This window comes from Gymnogyps californianus, chromosome 2 (assembly GCF_018139145.2).
Source record: "Gymnogyps californianus isolate 813 chromosome 2, ASM1813914v2, whole genome shotgun sequence".
NCBI classification, from domain to species: Eukaryota; Metazoa; Chordata; class Aves; order Accipitriformes; family Cathartidae; genus Gymnogyps; species Gymnogyps californianus.
Window position 1 is genome coordinate 109,627,985 of NC_059472.1, and position 22,641 is coordinate 109,650,625.

Sequence of the window (22,641 nt, forward strand, 5' to 3'; positions counted from 1 at the left end):
AAATGGTCTCTTGTTATTGTATTTCCCAGTGACCTATGAGGTTTCCCCCAACAAAGAAGGATTTCCAGCTGTTTGCAAATGTTGTAAAAAGCCACTAACAAAAAGAATTCAAGAATCCAGCACTGTTTGGAAGAGAAACACCTGTCTCAAGTGAAGAGGCAAATAGAGACATTTCTCAGGAAGTAAACCATACGGTATGGTCAACAGGAAAGCACAGCACTTCATATATAATTTACCAGAAGTCAATCCTGCAACTAACCCTCTGCCTAAAATATCTGCTGAATTCAACCTGAGGTCAACATGACACAAGGAAGGTGCCTTCTGAACTTCTTCCTGATGAGTGAGGATGGACGGATGGATGGACAGAGAAAATGGCAAATAGAAACAGACATGGAAGATAACAGGAAAAATAGGTATCAACAGAATGGTGGAAGAGAATAAAGTGCTAGTGAGGAGTGTATCCTGTCCTCTCCCCTAAAAACTCATCTTCCTCTGAACTCTGCTACTTTGTTCTTCATTTTATGCCTGATTTATTACCCGCCTCAGGCTTTGCTCCTCCCATTCTGCTCCCTGGATGATCCTGTCTCTGCTGCAACACTCATATTCTGTCCTGCTGTTCTGCAAGCCCCTCTTGCCTCTGAGCTGTAAGCCCCTTCCTCCTTATCCTGTATTGTTTTAATTCCCTAAAATTCCCTGTCTCTCATCAGCACTTCCAAGCCCATTACATTTCCCATTCTTTCCACAAGTCTCTTTCTCTCTACATAAAAAGGTCTTCTTTTGAGGACCACAAATATGCTTCTTCCCAACCCCTTTTCTTCACCAACATGTGTACTCTTTCCCATTTTTACCTGATTGCTACTTTTATGCAAACCACTCCAGCTTCAGTTCTTCCATCTTAGAATTACTTGCTGTCTTCTTCTATTTCCTGAATATTTCACTCTCCTACCCAACCATCTTGCTCATACTTCCCCTCCCTCAGGCTCCCTCTCCTCGTCCAAAGCCAGCTCCAGATTCTCCTTCCTACAGGTCCCTTTCTCCTCTTTTCTCTGAGATCTCCTCCAAGGCCTGCTCTCACCACCTTTTCTCACAGCCATTTTTCTTGCTGCCAAAACCCTAATTCCACCTGCAAATCTCATCTTGCTTTAGCTCACTGAGCCCTTCCTCACTCACACTCAGCTCTCTTCAAGCCTTTTCCTGGTGCAAAGCCAGCCAGGACATTTAGTAGCTCATATTGAGAAGCATCCACTTCATCAATCTCAAAAGGATGTTGACAAAGGCTTCTCAAAGGATAAGTGAGTCACTGTTTCTCTGCCACTATTTTATCCCTACCTACTCTAGGACAGCTCATTTAACAAACAAGCAACCATACCAGGGGATTTGCTCCACTGACATCAACAGTGAGCAGTAAGGCACAACCAACAAACAAAGAAGGTATTATGATGGTAATATCAGCTCAATACAGCATTTCACAGCCCTTTTTCTTTTGGTTTAGGAACCCCATATGTTCTAACAGCGTTGAATGTTTCATGTGTTTTGTTTGTCTTGATTCATCTCTAAGCCCTTCCAGCCAAACTGTAAACTTTGTGCTTCAACAAACCACACTAAGTGGGTTACTAAAAGCCAATTCTGCTTAAACTTACATATTGCTACAGCAATTACAAAGGATATTGCACAAATTGAGTAAACAGACTCTGAATTTTATGGTAGGACAAAGACAACGAGCAAAACACACCAGCAAGAGGCAGTATGCCAATTCAAGCTATGAAGGATGTTTGGAGGACTCGCTGCCTATATTAAAAAAAAAATGGACTCATAACTCAAAAAAAAAAAATCTGGTAAATAATAATCCTAATTCAGTGGATTAAAACAGACTACTTCTTTATACTGATCTAATAGCATTCATATGTTGTGTCTATTCAACCAAGAGGTTTAATCCAGTTGCACGCTGCGTGTGTGTACAAATACAGGTATTACCTGTTTGAAGTGACAGAGTAGAATCTAGTGCCTGCAGCACGTAACACTAGCAATTACTAGTCAAAACCCAGGATGATTACTGGATCTGCATACAAGTTGAAATAGGATCAATAATTTCAGACTTACATACTGCAAGGGAAGCTTGCTGGACTGCAAGAAAAATTTTCTTTTCATGTGACAAGTGCGACAAATTGAATTTGCCAATCCATGATGTCCTCGTTTTGCATGGAGCTTTGAGACGTCATATTTACAGCCAGCCAGGATCAAGATGAACCATGACTGTGTCTCTGAGGATGGAAGACCAGTCTGTGGGCTGCATTTCCAATAAGGTCAATATAGTAAACTCAAATCAAGGCAGTGGGCAGGAAACGGGGCTACCAGACCTCAATTCTGAGTTTGCCTAAGGCCACAGTAATACAGCTGAGGAGGCAAGGAGGATTTAGTAACACTGGATACATCTCTTTTCCTAAGAAAAGTAACTTAGCACCATCTAGGTTTACCTAGCTTTGGACAGTGCTCTTGTTGCTAATGATTTCTGGTCACACACCAGTGATATCAGTCAAAAGGGCCTTGTTTCAAGGGGAAATTAATTCTCTTCTGGTCTCTGCTGCTGGAGGCTGCATCTTCCCTGAGTCCCCATCATGTTGCTCCTTGCCCTTCTAATCTCTCCCCAGCCACGAGCTCTTCCAGTTTCTCTGAAGCTCTGCTGATTTGGAGTACCAATGCAGATGGAGGAATATCTCCCTGGGGAGAAAAGCCAGCTCCCAGTTTGGAAACAGAGCTAATTTTCAGATGTCCTTCTTTTTCCCACACAAGGAAGGGGCATCCATTCTGCCCCTTCCTCCAAGAATATAATTTTTTTCTGTGTCAGAAGATAAGCATTAATAAATAAAGATAATCAAATTAATCTTTGTCCTAGCTGAACCTTCTTGCAAAACACAGCTAACTGCTGCCTCTCAGGGAGTGAAATCAATGGCAGACTTGTATTTCAAGTAATACTGTAAATGTTAATTCTCCTATGGGGTTTTTTGTGTGTTGGGGGGGGGGGGGGGGGTTGTTATAAGAAGAAACAAAACAACCTTGAGATTTAGGAAGAAATATAACGTCTTTTTGGACTTCTATTTTCAAAAACAGCTTTTCCACAGAAACTCACCTGAGTGCCAGAGCTAACAATTAGAACAGTGTTTGAAGTCAGCAGTATCTCTTTGGAGAAAAATTATATCCAAGTTGCTGTTGCACAGGGAGTTTATAGCTGTCATTCTTTTCGTTTTGGGTTTTTTTTTTTTCCATTTAGGTGATTCTCCAGCTTTCCCTTTTCTTCCACCTCCCCTTCTCAGGAAAACTGTGCTCATAAGTGAACATCCCGGAGATCCTAATGTGAGCTCTGCGCTGTCTTGCTTCAAAACTAGGGACTCCTCCCACACAAAATAAATACAGCTGAGGCTTCTTTTTTTAACCCAACTCAAAACCACAAGTATGAGGAACTACAGGTAAGCCAGCACCACTCCTCCATCTAACACATCTCCTTATAAACATCTGGAAGTTATTGCATAGCTCCAGCGAGCCCGAGTCTATAGAGGAAATTTTTTTCTCACAGGTCCCACAGGACTTGCTTTCTGTGCTAAGTCTGCATCAGTTACAATCCTTGTCTACAAATCAAGCTGGATTTGCTAAAAAAAAAATGAGAGAGAGAAAAGAAAACCAAAACTAATAAAAAAAATCCCCCATCTCTCATCATGTCTTCACCTCGTGTCCTCACCTCACCTCACGTACTGGCTTTCTCAGGGTTGGAGGAAAGGGTCTTGGTGTTGCTAAACGAGGGCACCGAGGTGGCTCGGTGACCTGCTGCCTTTCCCTTCAGCACAGCTTCAGCACAAGAAACACTCCTTCACCAAACAAAGGTTCAGAGAAAAGCACCCAACCATTGCCTGGGCTGGGCTTGACTGACTGAAGAGGTGACGAACCTCTCCTTCATCTCCCGAGCCCTCTCCTGGCTGCTGGGCCTTTGGAGAAAAAGGGGTCTCTGGCACAGCTGGCCCATGTTATCCACGGGCGGAGGGCACAGTCAGACGCAATCCACAGGGTGATGTCTGGCAGTGACGGGCCAGGAGGGAAGCGCCGAGCAGATGGTGTGAAAAGAGGGAGAAGCCTGAATGAAAGGGGCAGACTTGATCTCCGAGACACATAAGGGCAGGAAACTTAGAAATCCTTGATGCCACAGTCACGCTACAGAGTGGAAATGTATTGTTAAGAGGAAATATATTTTTAGTCACAAATAAATACATAGGTCACATGTTAAAAGCATGTAATGCCAATTTCCAAAACAAGACAAATGGTCCCCCGGCTCTCCACTTTTGCTTGGCTTGGGTGACACAGGCAGGAATCATTTTTACATCCCTTCCTTCTGCCAGATTCTAGCTTCCATTTCTCTTGATTACCATCAGAGTCAGAAAGAGGTTGTGATGCCTCCTAAGAGCCTGTGCCTTCCCTGCATCCTGCCCACACTCACTGCTTGACTCCTCCTCTCCTCCCTCAGGTGATCAACGAGGAGGTTGTCATACTTTAAGAATGGCAATGCTTACAAAAAAGCAGGCTAACTGTGTTTCCTGGTCTAAACTCTACAAAATTAAACGCCTCACTTATTCTCTAAGCTTTCCCACTGCGTAAACCTGGACCGCGACTGTGGTCAAAGCCAGCTACATAAACACCTCACTGCCCAGCTCCACGCTTAGCTCCTCGCCAGGACCAAATTAACAGTCATGTCCTAATTCTGTTTTGCATCAAGAAGACCTCCTTATGTTGCTGAAGGGATCTTGGAGTAAGTGTCAGTGGCGGTTAGGAGGGGATAGAAGAAAATTATGTTTCACCTGTGATGGTGCCCTTCTTGTGTGCCATGCTGCAGAGATGCATTCAATTTTTCCAAACAAGTATTTCCATGCGTTGGCTGTCAGCATGTCTGGGTGCCTGGCACAGAACCTCCCAAGCTCTACAACTTTTCCTTTGGAGGCAATGGAAATATCCCAAATACACCGGACCCCCATACCTCGCTGTGTGGTTCAGGGACACAGGGAACAACATGATGGGATCAAAATTCAGAGTTCAGGCTATCCCTGAACAGACTCTTCTGAAGAGTTTTCCATCTTTTTGCATAGCTGGAAACCAACACATTTCAAATAGATACTAGACACATCACTGGCTACTATAACAAATCAATTCATCACTGCTTTATTCCCTGCACCATTTGTACCATCTGAAACATGTATAAAAATACTATTTTGCTGTTTACAAGTTTGTTCCAACTTCCCAAAGCTGTGACAGAGCAAGTGCTAAAGTACCAGAAAACAGTTCTGACTAAATTTATTACAGCAGAACTACAAATCACATTGCCAAACAGGGTGGTTTGAAAATACTAGGGGGTATTTATTTAAAACATGAGAAAAAACCAGAGCTCAGTGAAGTGAAAGTATTAAAAAAAGAAGTCGGACTTTTAAGCTATTTGACAAAATTATGTCAAGCAAACAGTGACCCCAGGAGCCACAAATATTGAAGAAAAAGCTCTTGAGGGCCCTGGGAAGATGAATTTGAGGACATTTATGGATACGGGGGAACACACACAAAAAAACCTCAAAAAACCAACAGAGCAGAGCAGAAATCAGTGCACAATTTCTATAGAAAACTTCATAGTTTTTTAAAACTCTGTTGCTGGTGGTTTGGATAGGCTCCTTGTTGTGCACTACAGGGCAGACTGTAAGTGCATTTAAGCTCATGGGAAATCAGGTACTACTATTGCCTACCACAGTCACTGTCTTTCCACTGAACAGTGAAACATACCATCCTGAGAGTAATTCCCCTGCAATGCTTTCCATCTCTTGCCCACAACCCCCACTAGTAAGAGGATAATATCTATATTTTATTCTACATTTTTCAAATACTGGTGACCTCTTCATTGCATTTATGAATGCATGCCACACCCCGGATCAAACATCACAACAAGTAAATCTGGACTTGAATGTGTGGCTGAGCCTGGTTTCTGTAATGGGCTCGCCCAAACCCAATTCTTCTCCAGAGGCTGCATCATTTCCTGCCCATCTTGTCAGGTTGCATGCCCAAGTCTCTCAGTGCTTTTATGCATTGGCTGCTCCTCAGTACAGGTAAATGGAGAAGTGGGAGATTGCCTAAATATGCTCTCCTAGCCCCTCTTCAAGACCTGAGGAGGGGTTGGTTTCTGCCACAGCCTGAGAGAAGAATAACACGAGGTTTGTCCTTGGGAGCTGAGTGGCAGAGGACACATCAGGGACGCCCAGCAGCTGGGCCCAGTGCATGGCCACCAAGGGCAGGGACAGCCCCCTGGGCCTCCTGGGCACAGGGACTGCCTTGGGGCCGGCATCCCAAAAGCCTTCCTCCGAAGGATGCTGGGCAGAGGGGCAGTGGGCAGGGCTGCGCATGGGGATCCCCATCACCCCCATGTCACAGTGCCACCACCTGGCAATGCAGCAGTCACAATGGCCCAGGGCAGAATAAAAGGGAGCATCGTCCAGTGTCCGCTGCCAGAGATGGCCCGGGGGCAGCCCGAAGACATCCGAGAGGAAGCCCTTGAGGAGCCAGTGGAACGACTTGGCGGGAGCTAAGGGAGGAAGAGCGGAGGCTGGACGAAGCTGCTCAAGCTTCTCTACTGCAAGGCCAGCTCCCAGTGGGGCCACCTTCAAAGCCCAGCTGAGGGACAGAAGTCCTTTTCAGCTGGATAGCCGTGGCAAGACCAAGGGAATGCCTTCTGGAGGAGCACTGCAGAGCTCAGCATCCTCCCCGCCCGTGGAGCCAGGGGCAGCAGCCGTAAGCAATGGGATGCACAGATGTTGCCAGGGGTGCCAGTGCTTTGGAGCACCCACTGGTGCCCTGCCAGGCAAGGATTCTTGCCCCCAGGGTTCATCAGGCCGGGGGCACGTGGCCCCTCTCGGAAGCCCCTGCCTGAGATGGCTCCAGACTGAGGAAGAATAGGGCTTGGGCACGTGCTGGGAGGCATGAGCAGGCTGTGGGAGGAGGAGGCAGGTCTTGCTCCCATGCTCAGGGAATAGCCGATCGCCAGCTCTGTGGTCAGGAAGGAATTTTCCCCCGGGGCAGATTGGCACTGCTCCCCGCGGGGTTTTTTGCCTTCTTCTGCAGCATTGAGCATGACCACTTGTCAGGGCTCCTCTGGTCCATTTTGGCTAGGCTAGTGCCTGCTGCTCATGCACCACGAAGATGGCCTCTCGTGCCCTGCAGCTGGGGGGCGGAAGGCTTTTTTTCCCCCACGGTGGGCTAGCAAGTGTCTCCGGGGGTTTTTTTGCCTTCCTCTGCAGCACTGAGCACGGCCCCTTGCCAGGGCTTCCTTTGGGCCATTTTGGCTAGGTGCCTGCTGCTCATGCTCCACGCAGGTGGCCCTGGTGCCCCACAGGTGGGGGGAGGAAGCTTGCTAGAGTGGCAGGGAGGGCCCCCAGGGAGGCCCCCGGCCCTTGCTTCTTGTCCTCTCTAGCATTGAGCACAGCCCCTTGTCAGGGCTCCTCTGGGCCCTTTCGCCTAGCTGCTTGCCTGCTGCTCTTGCACCTCCAAGGCACCACTCGTGTCCTGGCTCTCTCGGGCTCTCTTGCCCATTGCAAGTTTGGAGCGGGAGCCAGCTCTGCTCTTGCCTTGCCTCCGTTTCCCCAGGGGTTCTTGCTTGTGCAAAACAGCCCATGCTTGGAAGGGCTCCACGCTTGCTGCCCCATCAGCAGCTGCCACTTTGCAGCTCTCCCTGCATACAATACAAACGCTGGGCAAGCACGAGAGAGCTTTTCATGCATCATTGGCCAACAAGCACAGAAGCGGAGCAAGTTTTGGAAGGCAAAAAGGGTGATTGTCATTGATATCTGTCATACTTTGGAAAATACTCCACTGTACCACACACCTCTTCTTCTTCTTCATGTTCTTCTTTGGTGTGTGGTCGGTCCTGATCGTCATTCTTCAAGTTCTCACTCTTCAGGAAACAGGGACTGCTTGGCCTGTATTCCTGCTGCTACTTTCCGTGGCTCTGTGGCTTTCCTTTGCCAGACTGCAAAGGATGATTTTTCAAGCTAAACTGAAGAACGCATCAGCCTGCTTCTGGCTACACATGCGCATTGTAGTAATGCTTGTGAGCATTGGCTCTGAAACAGATTCAGAAAAATAAAAATAAAATCCTGTTTCCACTTGTAACCTTTGTGATCTGTGTCCTTGGAAGTGTTTTTAGAGCTGAAAAACCCCTGGCATTTCAGGCAAATAACAGTCTCATCATTATTCGACTCATGGTGAGCACAGGGAATAGAATAGAATAGAATAGAATAGAATAGAATAGAATAGAATAGAATAGGACACGTCCCCTGGGCCCTGGGCAAGAAACAGTGAGGGTGAGGGTCACAGGGGAGGCCGGTCCCAGCCACTGAGGCCTATGAGCACCCCCAGGACCCTGACAGAAGTAGACTTGCACTGCTCATGCTCTCGTTTAGACACTGATGGTTGGCCACTTTGGAGACCGAGTATTGGGCTAGATGGACCTTTGCTCTGAGGGAGTACTGTTCTTCTCAGGCTTTTGTGTTTTAGTATGTTTTTCCAAGTGAAACAGCTCAGGCATTTCTAAAAATAAGTACAAGGAAAAAATATCCATGGGGAAATTAACATGTATTGCTCAGCTCCAAAAGATTTGCAACCATTTATTGGAGAAGCATGTCCTGCTTCAGACTGAGGGCTTGATCTTTGAGCCTGGCTAGTGTCGGAGATGTAGGGTGTTGCCATCCTGTGGAAACCCAGCTCAACTGAATGAACACAGACGACTTGCAAAACCGTACTTCACACTTGCTTTTTACAAATTTCTGCAGATGGTCCAATTATCTCGAGATGATCCACAGCTCTCACGCCCATCAGAAGGTACATGCCTCCTTCTCACAACGTGACAGAGCCAATGCCTAGCATGGGACATGACTGCCCATTCACTGCTTTCTGCTAGTGCAGAGCTGGGAAGAAATGGCATCAGAGATTTCCTCAGCATGTACTGGTAGGGAAAGGAGAAGGTAGGAAGAAGAATACATTAGACTAGACTAGACTAGTTGAGTTGGAAGGGATCTACAACAATCATCTAGTCCAACTGCGTGACCACTTTAGGGCTGACCAAAAGTTAAAGCATGGTATTAAGGGCATTGTCCAAATAAATGCCTGTTAAACACTGACAGGCATGGGGCATCGACCACCTCTCCAGGAAGCCTGTTCCAGGGTTTGACCATCCTCTCAGTAAAGAAATGTTTCCTCATGTCAAGTCCGAACCTCCCCTGACAGATGCAGCTTTGAGCCATTCCCACGTGTCCTGGCACTGGATCCCAGGTTAGAAGAGATCAGCACCTCCCTCTCCACTTCCCCTCCTCAGGAAGCTGTAGGGAGCAGTGAGGTCACCCCTCAGCCTCCTTCTCTCCAAACAAGACAAACCCAGAGTCCTCAGCCTCTCCTCAGAGGACATGCCTTCCAGCCCCTCCACCAGCTTTGGTGCCCTCCTCTGGACGCATTCAAGTACCAAAATGATCATATTTTTATATATATTGATCAAGTACCAAAGTAATCATATATTGATATCAAAGTGATTTAAAACTCTGAAAATTTGGCATTAAGTCAGCAAGGCAAATCAGCTCAATTTAAATAGCAGGCTTTAATCCTGTTGAATATGTAATTTGTACTTATTTTTTAAACCATAGTTGAACTGCATCAGTGAATAACCACTGATAACAACACAAATAACTTTTGTGCAAAACTTACATTTCACTTTTACTTATCTTCTGCTACTCAGGAAGATATAATACAAGGATGCAAATGGTCATATAACCTACAGTGTATGCACTCAGATTCCCATTGATAACATTTTATTATCTTATAAAAAATGGCATTTCTTATTTACTGAGCTCTTAATACTTCACTCGTGATTTGCTTTGGATGGCTGACGGACTATTCTATTTTATAAGGGCAGTAATCTAAAACTATGTTGAATGTACTGAATAGAGAAGAAAAATAGTAAATTTACCCTTAAAATGTGCTGTATTTAAAACTGGTTTATTACAAAGGAAGTATAATCTGGGGTTTGAGCCTGAAGATTTTAAAACTGTTAGATAGCCCCTCATACCTAGTTTGTAAGCACAGGCGCAAAGAGCCAAGTAAGTATTTCTGCTTTTTAAACTTCCAGCCATTTTGTTTGTTATTGCTTAGTTATTCTTCGGAGGGAACTATACTGAAATAAATACATTAAAATGAAAAAAGCATTCTATGAGAAGTTAGGGCTATAGAAAGCTATATTATCAATTCAGAAAACTCTGGCCCCAGTCATTCTGCTAAGAGCTTCCCCCAGTTTCAGCAACTTTATCTTAAACTTAGGTGGAAAATATGCATTGCTTTTTTTGTTGGTTTTATCACATTATTTTATTTTACTTATATAATAACTACAGGCATTGCATTTTAATTTCAAATGCAATTTTAACTAGATTTCAGTTTTAAGTTTTTATTATGTTTTTTGGAGGTTTTTTAGTTAAAATCTAATTTAACTCATTTAACTACTTTTTGTCTACCATCCCTGAAATACAAACATTGAGCTGGCTTGGAAAAATGAAATCTCACATGGTGTTGCTCAATCCTGGAAAAGCATCCTTCAGTTTCCAAATGGAGCTGTTTCCTATTTTCTGTTTCATTACTAAGAGTATTTTCTCACAGAGTCATAGAGTCTACACTGAATGGCAAAAACACTGGCCTGTGAAATGTTCGCTCTGCCTGACTTGGAGTGATCTGAGAAAAAGAAGAAAAAAACAGCTCTATTCTGAATGAGGTAAAGTGTTACTTTGGGTTTTACAGATCTCGATCACTATTCAAACTCACTGTCTGTGTCCACAAAAATTGGTCAGAAATTCTGCTTTCTCCCAGTCTGGATAAAAATCAATTCTGGCGCCACAAAATGGAATTACCCTCCTGCCCGCTCTGCCCCAGACATGCTCAGGTTGGCTTTTATTCGCTGGGCACGTATTCTGCGACAGCTAGATGAACGATGTGGTTCTATTTCTGCATCCGCACGCTTCCACTGAACACGTCCCTTGAATAGCTCCCACTCCTTGATGCTCCTGGGAGCAATTTTGTTGCATCTTCAATCAACAGGTGTCCCTCCAGCTTTGCTCTTCCCTTTTGCTGTGAGGGGTTAGCGGTACAGCTTCTCTGAGCGGGTCTTAAGTGGAATTCAAATAGACAAGTACCAACTCAAGAGGCTCTCCGTTGTTTTGCACTTTGAAGAAAGTGGGTAAGATGTGGTACATTTTGATGTGGTTGCCCTTTGCATTCTTTTGCATGGATAGGAATTACTACGTGAGGCTTAAGGTATGAAGACTGTTTGCTTTAGTCTGAATGAACTGAACAGTCGAAAAGAAAATATCTGCCAGACATCATTTTAAACAAACCTGTTCCCTGACGTGAATGGCTAAAAGCAGACAGGCAGATTAAACTGTGATTATTTAATGCATTAAGAATCAGTGGGATATGTTCATGGGATAGTCTGAGTTGTTGATATATCTTAGTTTGTGTCCTGAATTTCCAAAAGATCAGAGCTGCATTGATAGCAAGACATTACACTGCAAGTAATAACTACCTGACTATGATTTACCGCAGTTTTCTGCCTAATAAACAAGCCTTAACATACAGAGTGACCAGAGCATTGCGAGTGACATCTTATTATAAGCGGTTGCAAAATGAATATCAATGCACAAAAAAATCCTTTCAGCTACATATGCAGAGGATACATCAACCTTGTAGAGTATTTTACTGATGTGGCTAAAAGTAGAGGTAAAAATTTCCCTACCCTTTCTTTATTGGAATGATTTAGTTTTCCCTCTTTTATCCTTTTCCCATATACCTGTGTTGTAATAACTCCTCACCCTCTAGAACAACTGGTCACAGCTTTGTACCAGGCCTGGCAACTTGAATCTGTACAAAATGCACATGAAGAGAGGAGAGAGGTCTACACGTGGTGGAGTAAGAAAATAATCAGGCTCACATTCAGTACTTGGTAGTATTTGTGGTGCTACAGATCAAGCTCTAATTTAAATTTTACTTGCAAAAACCAGATGCTTACCCAAAGGTGTTGTTACAGTGTAGGACTTGCCTGACACAGCATCATGGCCATCCAAACTCGCGTAGCCGGTCAAGGCACTACTGCTTCCTTCAGAGGATGACTTTAACAGAGCTGTCAGAAAGAGAAGGTATAAATCCTGCTGTTCAAAGGGTGACAAGCAGAAGTCAAAGTGACTGTGACCAGCCCAATCCCATGCTGAGTCCAGAGCTTCACCCGACGTGGAAATTTCCAAGTTCTCCACTCCAGGCTTTCCAAAGCCAGAAGACAAGCCATTACGACTGCAGATTACCTGATAGGAATTTAGCAGGCAGAAAAAGAGGGCATGGCCTCCAGGTGAAACACTGCTCCTGGGTGGGTTTCCACCACTCCCCTTGCTTTCATGGTGAGGCGTAACTCCTACTCACAGCACTGGAAATCGGAGGTGGTGCTGGGCCCCACATTGCGCCACTCCTCCATCTCACCTCCTTTCCCAGAGCCAGATAGTGCTGTGGGCTGGCAAGGAGGAGCATCCTGAGGTGGCTGCTAAAAGGAATGTGGTTCTTTGCTAAAATTCAAAAGAAAGCAAGGTACACCTGAGGAAGGTGTATATGAGGTAAGGGACAAAGGGAGCCTTCCTCTATCAGGTTTCCCTTTGTGACTGATGTCAATCACCTTCACAGACACTTGACCCCTTCCAAACCACCTCTGGTAAAGGAGGAGATCAAGAGCTTGGGATGTGGGACTGGGTCCCTGTCATGGTTTAACCCTAGCAGGCAACTAAGCACCACACAGCCGCTCGCTCACTCCCCCCCAGTGGGATGGGGGAGAGCATCGGAAGAATAAAAGTGAGAAAACTCGTGGGTGGAGATAAAGACAGTTTAATTGGTAAAACAAAAGCCACGCACGCAAACAAAGCAAAACAAGGAATTCATTCACCACTTCCCATCAGCAGGCAGATGTTCAGCCATCTCCAGGAAAGCAGGGCTCCATCACGCGCAATGGTTACTTGGGAAGACAAATGCCATCACTCTGAACGTCCCCCCTTTCCTTCTTCTTCCCCCAGCTTTGTATGCTGAGCATGACGTCATATGGTATGGAATATCCCTTTGGTCAGTTGGGGTCAGCTGTCCCGGCTGTGTCCCCTCCCAACTTCTTGTGCACCCCCAGCCTACTCGCTGGTGGGGTGGTGTGAGGAGCGGAAAGGGCCTTGACTCTGTGTAAGCACTGCTCAGCAATAAGGAAAACATCTCTATTATCAACACTGTTTTCAGCACAAATCCAAAACATAGCCCCATACTAGCTACTATGAAGAAAATTATCTCTATCCAGCCAAAACCAGCACAGTCCCTGAGTCCAGTCCCCCACAATGTCAGCTCACCATGTAGTAGATAGATGTCTAGTACAGAAGGATCCATGGTACATCCCCTGTGTAAGCCCTTGCCCACTTCAACGTGCAAAAAGAGCCTCCCAGTACCTGACAACCACCATAAAACCAGACATGACAACAACTCCTGAGAGAAGATGAGCTACCAGTCAAGGCGAGCAGGCTTGCCTGCAAGAGAAACTGGAGCTCATGAGCCTTTTTTGTTCTTTGTTTTCTCTTGTTTTAAAAACCCTCCTGCCACTGGCTCTTTCTCAGCACAAGAAAAGGTACCTCCGCATGGAGAAAACCTATCAATGCAGAGCAGCCAAATTACAGTGGGACTTTTTACCCGTGGGCATTTTACACATGAGAAATCCAGGCATCACCTACAGAGAGATGCACTTGGTGGGGTCTGGGTTCTTCCAACTCTTTTCAACAGAAAATCGGAGCAACTCCAGGCCTTTCATATACAAACACCAGCAAGAAAGGTTATCTGTGTTTTCTGAGTTATTTTCCACCAAAAAATTTAATGCCTCTTACTGGATTTTTTCTTTTTCCCTTTCTTTCTTCCTTGATGTGGGAGTGCTGGTGAAGTGCTGACTGAGAGTGACAGCTCAGCCTCCTCCCTCCTCTCTCCACGCTAGACTCCATTCCTCCAGCTGCTACCCAGATTTTGGGTGGAGAATTGCTGCTGCCTGTTCTTCCCCTCGCAGCCCTCCCCAGCCCTGCAGTGGTCCCCCCACTAGTCACATCAGGGACGCACCTTGAGGTATTGGAAAAGGGGTCTCCGCAACGGCAGCAATGCAGCACATCTGGAGGAACCTCAACAGGTAGGGCAGGATGGGTAGAAGATGGAGGCGCCACAGTCGCTTAGAGGCAGCTGGGCAGGCACAAGCCATGGGCGCTTGGTGGTCCTGCCTGAAGAAATGTCTGTCAAATTGCACCCTAAAACACCACGGCTAAGCTCTGCCATGTACAGGGCTGAATTTCTGAGAGCCTAGTACCTGAGAGGGGATTTGCAAACAACAAAAATAAGGAAAGCTTCTTGCTTTACCCTGTCCTTCCCTTCAAAATCCGTGATGTTAGAAGACACTAAAAGAGGGCTTTTCATGTGAAGCATTGGAAGAAACGTGCTGCCTGCCATGGTTTTTCAAACCGGAAGGACTGCAGAGAAACAGACTGCATGCAAGCACTTAACAGACCTAATCATCTCAGGGCTGTCAGCAGATGTAGCCCACATAATGCTATGCACCAGAGAAAAAGGTAGGGATATCTGCAGAGCCCCCCATCTCCAGTGACAAGTTCACTGAAGCAGAACAGGAAAAAAAAAACCCAAAACCTAGGTGCACTGCTTGGACTACACAAAACCTCATTATTTTCCAGTGAAAAACACCTCCGTGCAAAGAGCTTCTCTGATGACTGAAATCAAGGACATTCCAAAATGATTCATGAGTGTGTAACCTGGCTACAGCTGACAATAAGATGACTGTGCCTTGACAGGCTGGGATGACAGGCTGAAAGATGAGCTCCTAATGAAATCAAGCTCAAAAGCAAAAGTAGAGAAAGCTCTAATGGCTGATAAGTTAACATAGAAAAACTTAAGATATAACAGCACATGGGAGTGCTCTGGTGTGCAGTCATGATCTGCACGGTCATGTAATAAAACAGGTATCTGTAATAAAGCAGATATGAGCAACAGTCTCATGAGGACACAGAGGCAAAGGTACAACAGCAGAACGCAGTATCACAAGAGAAGCAAATGTTAGAACACAGCAGGTTTGCAGCAGATGTGGATTGCACTGTGCAAAGCAAAAAGCATGCCCAGCGAGAAGAAAGGTGTACATGAAAAACTACATATAAATCCATTCTGCCTGAGTCCACTGCAGCTAGACTAGCAAACAAGATCAGGGTGTACAGGGTAGAGACAGTGACATAGATGATTTGGGTCTGGTCGGTTTTTACCATATGGCAAAATAAGATAAAAATGGTGATAAGGCATTTGTAACTCCCCATCTTAATAGGTCTTAAAGAAATTTCCATAACATTCAAAATCTGGACACAAATAGATTTCAGCATAGTAAAAGAAAAAGTCTAAACATGAACACTGTCTATGTGAACAAGACTAAGAATTTAAACAGTCCTCATATGCAAAAGCTATATTAAAATGCAGGTACATTCAATGATAAGAAAATGTCAGCATCCAGGCCTTTTCTATAATAAATGTGTATTTTGCATCAGTACTAGAAAGAAAAGTCTTAAAACTGTTGAACTCGATAAAAAATCCACTAGCAGTGGAATTCATAAAATGAAATCTCACATCAGAGGAAACTGAGAAAAGGTGTCCTGACTCATTTAAAAGGTTACCGAGACTTTGCAAAGCCATGTTATCTACAAGTACTGCTAATAATAAGGACCAGAATAAAGGAGAGATGTCAACTTACAAGGGAATTCTATATTTTCGAAAAGGCGGAGGAGCCATTGGTGTAGGCGAGAGAGCGAGAAAGAGAGAGACACAGATATAAACAGCTCCTTAAGAACCATGCAGAACAAGGATACTGCTGCCTACCCAGCCTAGGACACCAGCTATAAATCCTTGCATCAAATACATCAAATGCAAAAACCAAACGCTGCCAGTGTTCAGCTTCCCAAATCATGGCAAGGGACTATTCGAATTAGAGCTATATTTGAATTACAGACTATATTTGAATTACGTAAGAGAAAAAGAAGAGCTAGTAGTTCACCCACTTCTTCCTACCAACACAGAGCTATCCCATTAGAAATCCCAGTGACAGATTATTCACAAAGGGACATTATTGCTGACATTATTATTATTACTATTCCTCTATTGAGCTTCTTTCTTGACTTTCTGCTAATATTTAACCTAGCATTTTAAAATTATTTTTACTTGTCTGTTACTTGAATAACACCCATGCACAAACATCAGAAAGCCCTAATTCAGTGAATTATTCACTACGTTGAGGTGATCTAGCTGTTTTAGACACGTTACTGGGTTCTTTTTAAGTCAACCTTTATCAGGGAAAAGGGATGACTCACTGGAGATCAGGCAGGATGGCACAATACACTAGGTGTAGTAGATGGGAACGTTAGCAGGCAGGTTGTGACATTAACAGCAGCAGCAAAATCAGAAAGTCAGCTCACACTAAATGTGATCTAGGATGCCCTGAGTATGAAGTTTTAGAGAAGTTTTTTGAAGTAGCAACCTGGACTAAGTAAGTGATTTTTATTAGACCAGGATGCATTTATTGTTGTAAGAGCTAGCATGCGTATCTGCAGGCTATTATTTGGAGCTTCTGATGATAGTATTTTTTACTTAATTTATTGTTTTGAAGTTTCCCTCCTTATTTATCTGCATGCAGTTGGGACCCAGTAAGGTGTGTTTATTGCCAAGATGTGGAAGACAAGCGCTAAGCCTGGAGCTCTGCTAGCTGTAACACCGGGATGATGCCTGCAGCTTTGTGGGCATCACCGTGCAGCAGCCCTGTACTTCCTGAGCCTTATGTTTTCTTCAAGGGCAAGAAAAAATGCGTCCGTTTTAACCAGGTTGGGTCAGCAAGAAAGCAGAAGCTACAGGTTGGAAGCTGTGTTCGGGTTCCCTTTGTTGCCCAAAAGATAAGTGTAAACAGGAGAAAGATACTATCAATGCTGGCAGGCCAGGAGCCAAATGGGCACATTGGGCTGAGCTGTGGGTATGTCTGCATGGCCTAATGAGTTAGCCCAGTGCTCCACGCAGGCCAGCTTGCTCTGCTGAGAAGCAGGGCACATCTGGCCAGATGAAATTACACCACAAGCTGGCCCTTGTGGTACCGGAGGTAGCTCAGCTGGAGCTGGCTCCGGTATTTTGTACAGCACCATATTGTAACTGCATGGACATCTTACTGTATTCCCACTGCAAGGCTTGGTTCTTCTGGGTTAGGGCTGAAGTTTGCACTGATAATACCTGTGCTACAGCCCTTCTTTAAACAAAAATTCTAACAGGTCTCTCAACAGAGTCCTGTAACCTCATTTAATTCAGCCTCTACAGATACCAGCTTGCAGCACTTAAGGCTAATCAAGTATCTTGCTATCTCTGTCAGAAGACTGGAGTTATTATTTTACTGAACATCCTTGGCTTCCTGGTATTATGTTTTATTACTATTGCACAGAGCATACCACATACCTTGGGGAGCAGTAAATGCTACTGCCTGAAGCACATCAGCACACAGTTCTGCGAGTCTCACTGGAGACACCATTATGGAGCCAGGATCACCTTTGGTGAGTCACTCACCAGCAAACTGTGAGGGTGCCCAAAGCCCCAGATCATATTGCCAACCTGAAGGGATCCAACACCTTGAGTGACAGCTGAAAATATGTGTACAGTTCCGTCTTTACAACCTTGAGCCCTCTACAGACTGCTGGAGGACCTGCAATCCCCAAAGCGCTTTCTGTAACTCAGCCCCGCAGTTTTACTCAGATGCCATATATACTATTCATTTTAAAAGAGCCAATTTTGACATATTAGGACCATTTAAAAAACAGCCCTGGTCTACACAGCTACCGCCCCTTGCCTTCCCCCTTCCTCGTCTGCTTGATCTGCTCTGGGGGCTCCAATGATGTCCTCCTCATAAATAATGCCAACTCAAGCAGCTCCTGCAGGGTCTCCCAGTCCTCTTCGCCTTTCCCCTCATCCCACCTCTCATGTTCCCATACTGTTCCTGACAGTCCTCAGTAATCACACAGTTAAATTAGACCCCATTCCCAGCCCCCACAGAACAGGCTCTAAGGTAAACACTTGATCTCAAAATCAAATCCACCTTCTTTCCCTCTTGGCCAGAGCTTCCCACACAGCTTTGCAAGTTCTCATACCAATAGCTAGTTTCTTTGCTCTTTGGAAATTTTCTATTCCCATCTCTAGCCCTCTGAAAAGGCCTTTGGATCAAACCACCTCTTCCAGGTTTCAGCTTGCGTGTTGCAGTTAGTGACTCCATGTCTCTTATCCACCAGAGACAAGCTTCAGCCCATGTCAGCAAACTGAGCATCCCTCCTTCACGTAGGAGCATTTTGCATTACAGCACTTTCTGTAACAACTCCATAGCATCAGGCAGAGTTAATAAAGTGTGCTGCAATGGACTTCCTACAGCGTCCCACAGGAGCAGGGTGATGTCCAGCAGAAAGAGCAGAAAAGCAGCTACCTCCAAAGAATGTGATATACTAACCTGCCCATGTCACACCTTATACTTACCTTTTCATACCTCTGCATCTCTGAAACTGGCTGGGTTCAGGCTATGCCAAATACTATCTGAAAAACTCCTCTGAAAACTCCTCTGATAGTATTTCTGCTATGATAAAGCAGTTTATTAAAACCACAAGAAAACCCATTTTAATATCTGTTTCAGATTCTACTTAGCAGATTCAAAAATGTTGCTAAAATACACCAGTTGTTGAATGGGAAACTGGAAGCGTACACCCAAGATTTAGACTTGCCAGTACTCCTGGGCAGGAGTCAGACAGGACTGGAAGGGCAGGAATTTTGTGGGAGGGCTCACGAGTTCAGATAAGGTCACAAACCCCACCACACTTGTATTCAAAACTCTGAAACAGGAGAGGGAGACAGCTGAGGGCTTTAGGATAGGATCACAGCCTGTAGTCGCCGGCAGGATTTCACAGGGCTCAACAAGTGAAAGGGGGGAAAAGAATCGATTGGGACAGAGCCACTTTCAGCACAGGCAATGGGAACTGCTAATGAAGGACAACGGGAACTAAAAGGAATGATTAAGAGCTCCAACATTTTATTGGTGAGTTCGACATCTGGTTAAACAACACTTAGGTTTGAAGCTTGACATCCAGTAGCTCTCATATACAAACCATCGCAGTACCTCAGCAAATTCACAGGGCTGAAGGAAAAGCCATTTGAATACTGCAGGCTCCCAGGAGCAGGGCAGACAGCAGTAGGCAAGCAGGTTAGCTGGGAGGAATGGGAGGGGGATGGAGGAGAGCGCAGGATATCCAGCTCTAGGCATCTGCCTTCCCTAGCTCAAATTAACCAGCTAATTTCCCCAGGTGCTCTCTATAGAAACAAGCTTCTCCAGAGGGTGATTCACTGCACAATGTTATACTGCTGCTTTTCAGAGCTCCCGTGAATTTATTCCCCATTTCTTAGAGGGATACTGCTCTTGCCAGCAACTGCAGAGCGTGCCCAGGGAGACGTGGTGGCTTATTTTGATGCCTATAGATGGGGAGCATGAATCTCCCTTCCCTTTGCCCTCCCTCCCCAGCTACCCGTTGTGAATTAGCATGCAAACAAGTGGTATTCACCCCATATTCACAGCTGAGGAGTTTGTCAAGAAACAGGACCTCTCACGTGCTGTCATGCATAGCAGATAGATATACACAGCAGATTCTAATTTCATTCCGATCCCAGATGGACTTTTTGCATTTTGCCACAAACCCACTTCTTCCCCTCATACAGCATCAGATCTGCCCAGGCAACGTCCATCACATCGGTAAAGAAGTCCCTGTGAATGCTCAGTAAGGTGTCCATTTGGGTGGACAACTGCATGATCTTCCTGCACAAATCTGCTGCCAACCCACATGGATTTCAATCCATTGAGTCAACAGGAGGGTTTTCACTGATTTTAACAGATAAAGTAGATTTAAACAAATTTCACATGCAGAATTCATTCACATATCAAGCTCCAGTCGCTCCTAAAATCTGACTGATTTGGGAAAAAATACACAGTCTTTCCTTCCTTGTTTCCAACTAACTGAACTGTATCCAACTTCTGATTGAACATGATTTACCCAAAGGAAGACTTTTTTCCATCAATATTGACTGGCTGTAATTATGTATACATTCACAACATATATGCTCCCTTATTAAAAAATTGCCCAAGTGATAACATGAAAAGAAATGATGGTTCTGTGTTTGAAAGAACAACTGCAAGTTTGCTGCTATATTAATATAGCACTGACAGATGCTGTAATTAGAAAGTAAAAGGCAAACAGAGGAATTGTTAATAGTTTTGTGCACTGTTTAGGCTTCTCCTAAAACTAAAATGCTTCTTTAAGGAAGTGATAATGTCTTCATATGTGACCCTGGGACTACTGTAAAATGCTAAATACCCATCCCCACAGGTGTCATACGCCATAACTGCGTGGCTATATTTGCAAATTGCTCCATTTTCTACAGTTCTATTCTAATTTTATCACTATTTCTAATGAATTTCACTGTTTCCAGGAGCACATTAGTTATTTTTTTCTTAAAGGCAGGACGTATATTATTTTTAGCAGTGATGCGTTCACATGCTGAATTAGATACAGAACACAAATGAAGGACAATAACATGCCACTTCCAGTACAAAAAAAGAAAAATATTTAGATTCAGTAGAAAGCAGGCAGGCGATGCGTTAGTTTAACGTACTGTTCTAATCTCTGCTGGAAAAAGATTTCTATGTTGGCACAGGGCACCAGAGAAATTGAGTGAACTCAACATGGCATCTATCAAGAGACAAGATATTTCTTCTATTCTGTTTTGATACCAGTATAGATTCTATTTGAAGGTAGATGATTTCCAATGTGGAAAAAAAAAAACCAAAAAACCAAAACCAAACACCACACGAAAAAAAAACCCAAAGAGGCACAACTAACTAGAGCAAATACACAGAACAACTCAGGGCATCTGGAAGAAAAGGTCAGGACTGTGGTGGCACAAGTTCTGCAGATCAAGTAAAGAGGTGGAAAACTCACCTAGAACTTCATTCTAGCTAATGCTTCTTTTTAGATAATACTACATGAATACTACTAAATGAGACACATCTTATTTTCAGACGTATCTAGAGGGGAAAAAAAAAACATCAGGAGGGAAAATCATATCTAGTATTTGCAGTCCTCCAGGATCTGCTCTCAGGGACATTTCCAGCTGAATCACAGGAAAGCTTGTTGCTGCTAGGTTCCTATCTGCCTGGAAGGACGGCAATGCGTCAGAGCAGGGTAATGTTGCTTTGGTCTGGTGCAAACCAGAAGGCATGGGGTATAGCCCAGGCTCTCCAGCCCACCCGGAGAGCCTAGGAATCACAACTAATCAAAAAGAAGGTAATGAAACAGAAATAGCAACTGCTTGATGGCAACAATGAGCTCTAGCCCTACAGCTTTCCCGTCTGCCATGTTCCTCCTTCCCTAAGAGCAGTCTCAGGAACAGATTTTCTCTGGCTGTTCACAGTGCTGTTGGATCACCTCAGCAAGGTCAAGACACCGCAAAATTCGCCATTTCTCAGCAGCCAGCTCCTCCTTGGATACCTGGCCCAGCAGTTTTTTGGCAAAGAGGTTCTGATCCTGCATGAAAAGGCCCACAGCAGACCTTGGGGCTTGAGGGAAGTTCTCCAGGCAACCACTTGTGAAACAGAAGTTGATTTTCTTTTCACGTCTCATCCCTGGTCCCCTTTCTTCAATCCAAGTCAGAGGTCTAGTGTGGAGGAGCAGAGAAAAAGAAGAGTATTTATGAAGAAATGGAATCAGTAGTTCTAGTTTATGCCTTTTTCTCAGCATTTACAGGAAATGCCCTAATAAATGCACCATTTTTAAATTTCAGTCTTTGCATATTCAGGTAACATGTTCTGACCAACATGCCTTGTGGTTACGGATTTGAACACCAGGTAATAGTCTTAACTCTGCCACTGCTTCATGCCATGACTTTCAGCACACCATCTAAGCTCTCTCCAGCTTTGTTGTCCCTGTGCACAAAGTGAAGCCAGCAATGTCTAGCCATCTCACAGGGAAGAGGGAAGTTTAATGTGTTTGTTTGTGGACCTGGAAGAAAAGTGCAGTTAAACATCCAAATATTTTGTGCATGATTTAATCACAGCTAAACTCACAAGGCCCTCAATGTCTAGTCATTCCTCCAGCAAGAATAAATTTACGTCACTCAGGTACATAATGATGACCCAGGTGCTACTGTGCAAGCTGAACATCACCCCTTTAGGATGAACTGGACAGATGGCAAGTTCACTCATGCAGACACTAGCGTCCATACTCTGAATTTTTCAAATACGTTTCTTTCTCTTCACTGGGAGCACTGAGTTGATCCTAGACATTACACCAGAAGATGCCAATTTTGCCTGTTTCAGCTACATAGACTCTCAGGCAGGTCTTTCTTAATCAGTGCAAAGTCCTGTCTTATGCCAACTTGATAGCCACA

At 44.6% G+C, this 22,641-nt stretch overlaps 2 protein-coding genes across 5 annotated transcripts in view; one reads left to right on the forward strand and one right to left on the reverse strand.

Annotated features, from left to right (window-relative positions):
* LANCL2 (LanC like glutathione S-transferase 2) overlaps positions 1-19,842 on the forward strand; it is a 166,393-nt gene extending 146,551 nt beyond the window's left edge. Inside the window, exon 10 of the transcript XR_007766105.1 lies at positions 19,833-19,842. The gene's annotated coding sequence lies outside the window, so the exon portion shown is untranslated. The remainder of the gene's footprint in view (positions 1-19,832) is intronic.
* Positions 18,770-22,641, reverse strand: part of BLVRA (biliverdin reductase A) — a 38,791-nt gene continuing 34,919 nt past the window's right edge. For all 4 annotated transcript variants that reach the window (XM_050892655.1, XM_050892652.1, XM_050892654.1 and 1 more), the window contains exon 7: positions 18,770-21,909. In XM_050892655.1, coding sequence (XP_050748612.1) covers positions 21,636-21,909 — 274 coding nt within the window. In that variant the 3' untranslated portion in view covers positions 18,770-21,635. The remainder of the gene's footprint in view (positions 21,910-22,641) is intronic.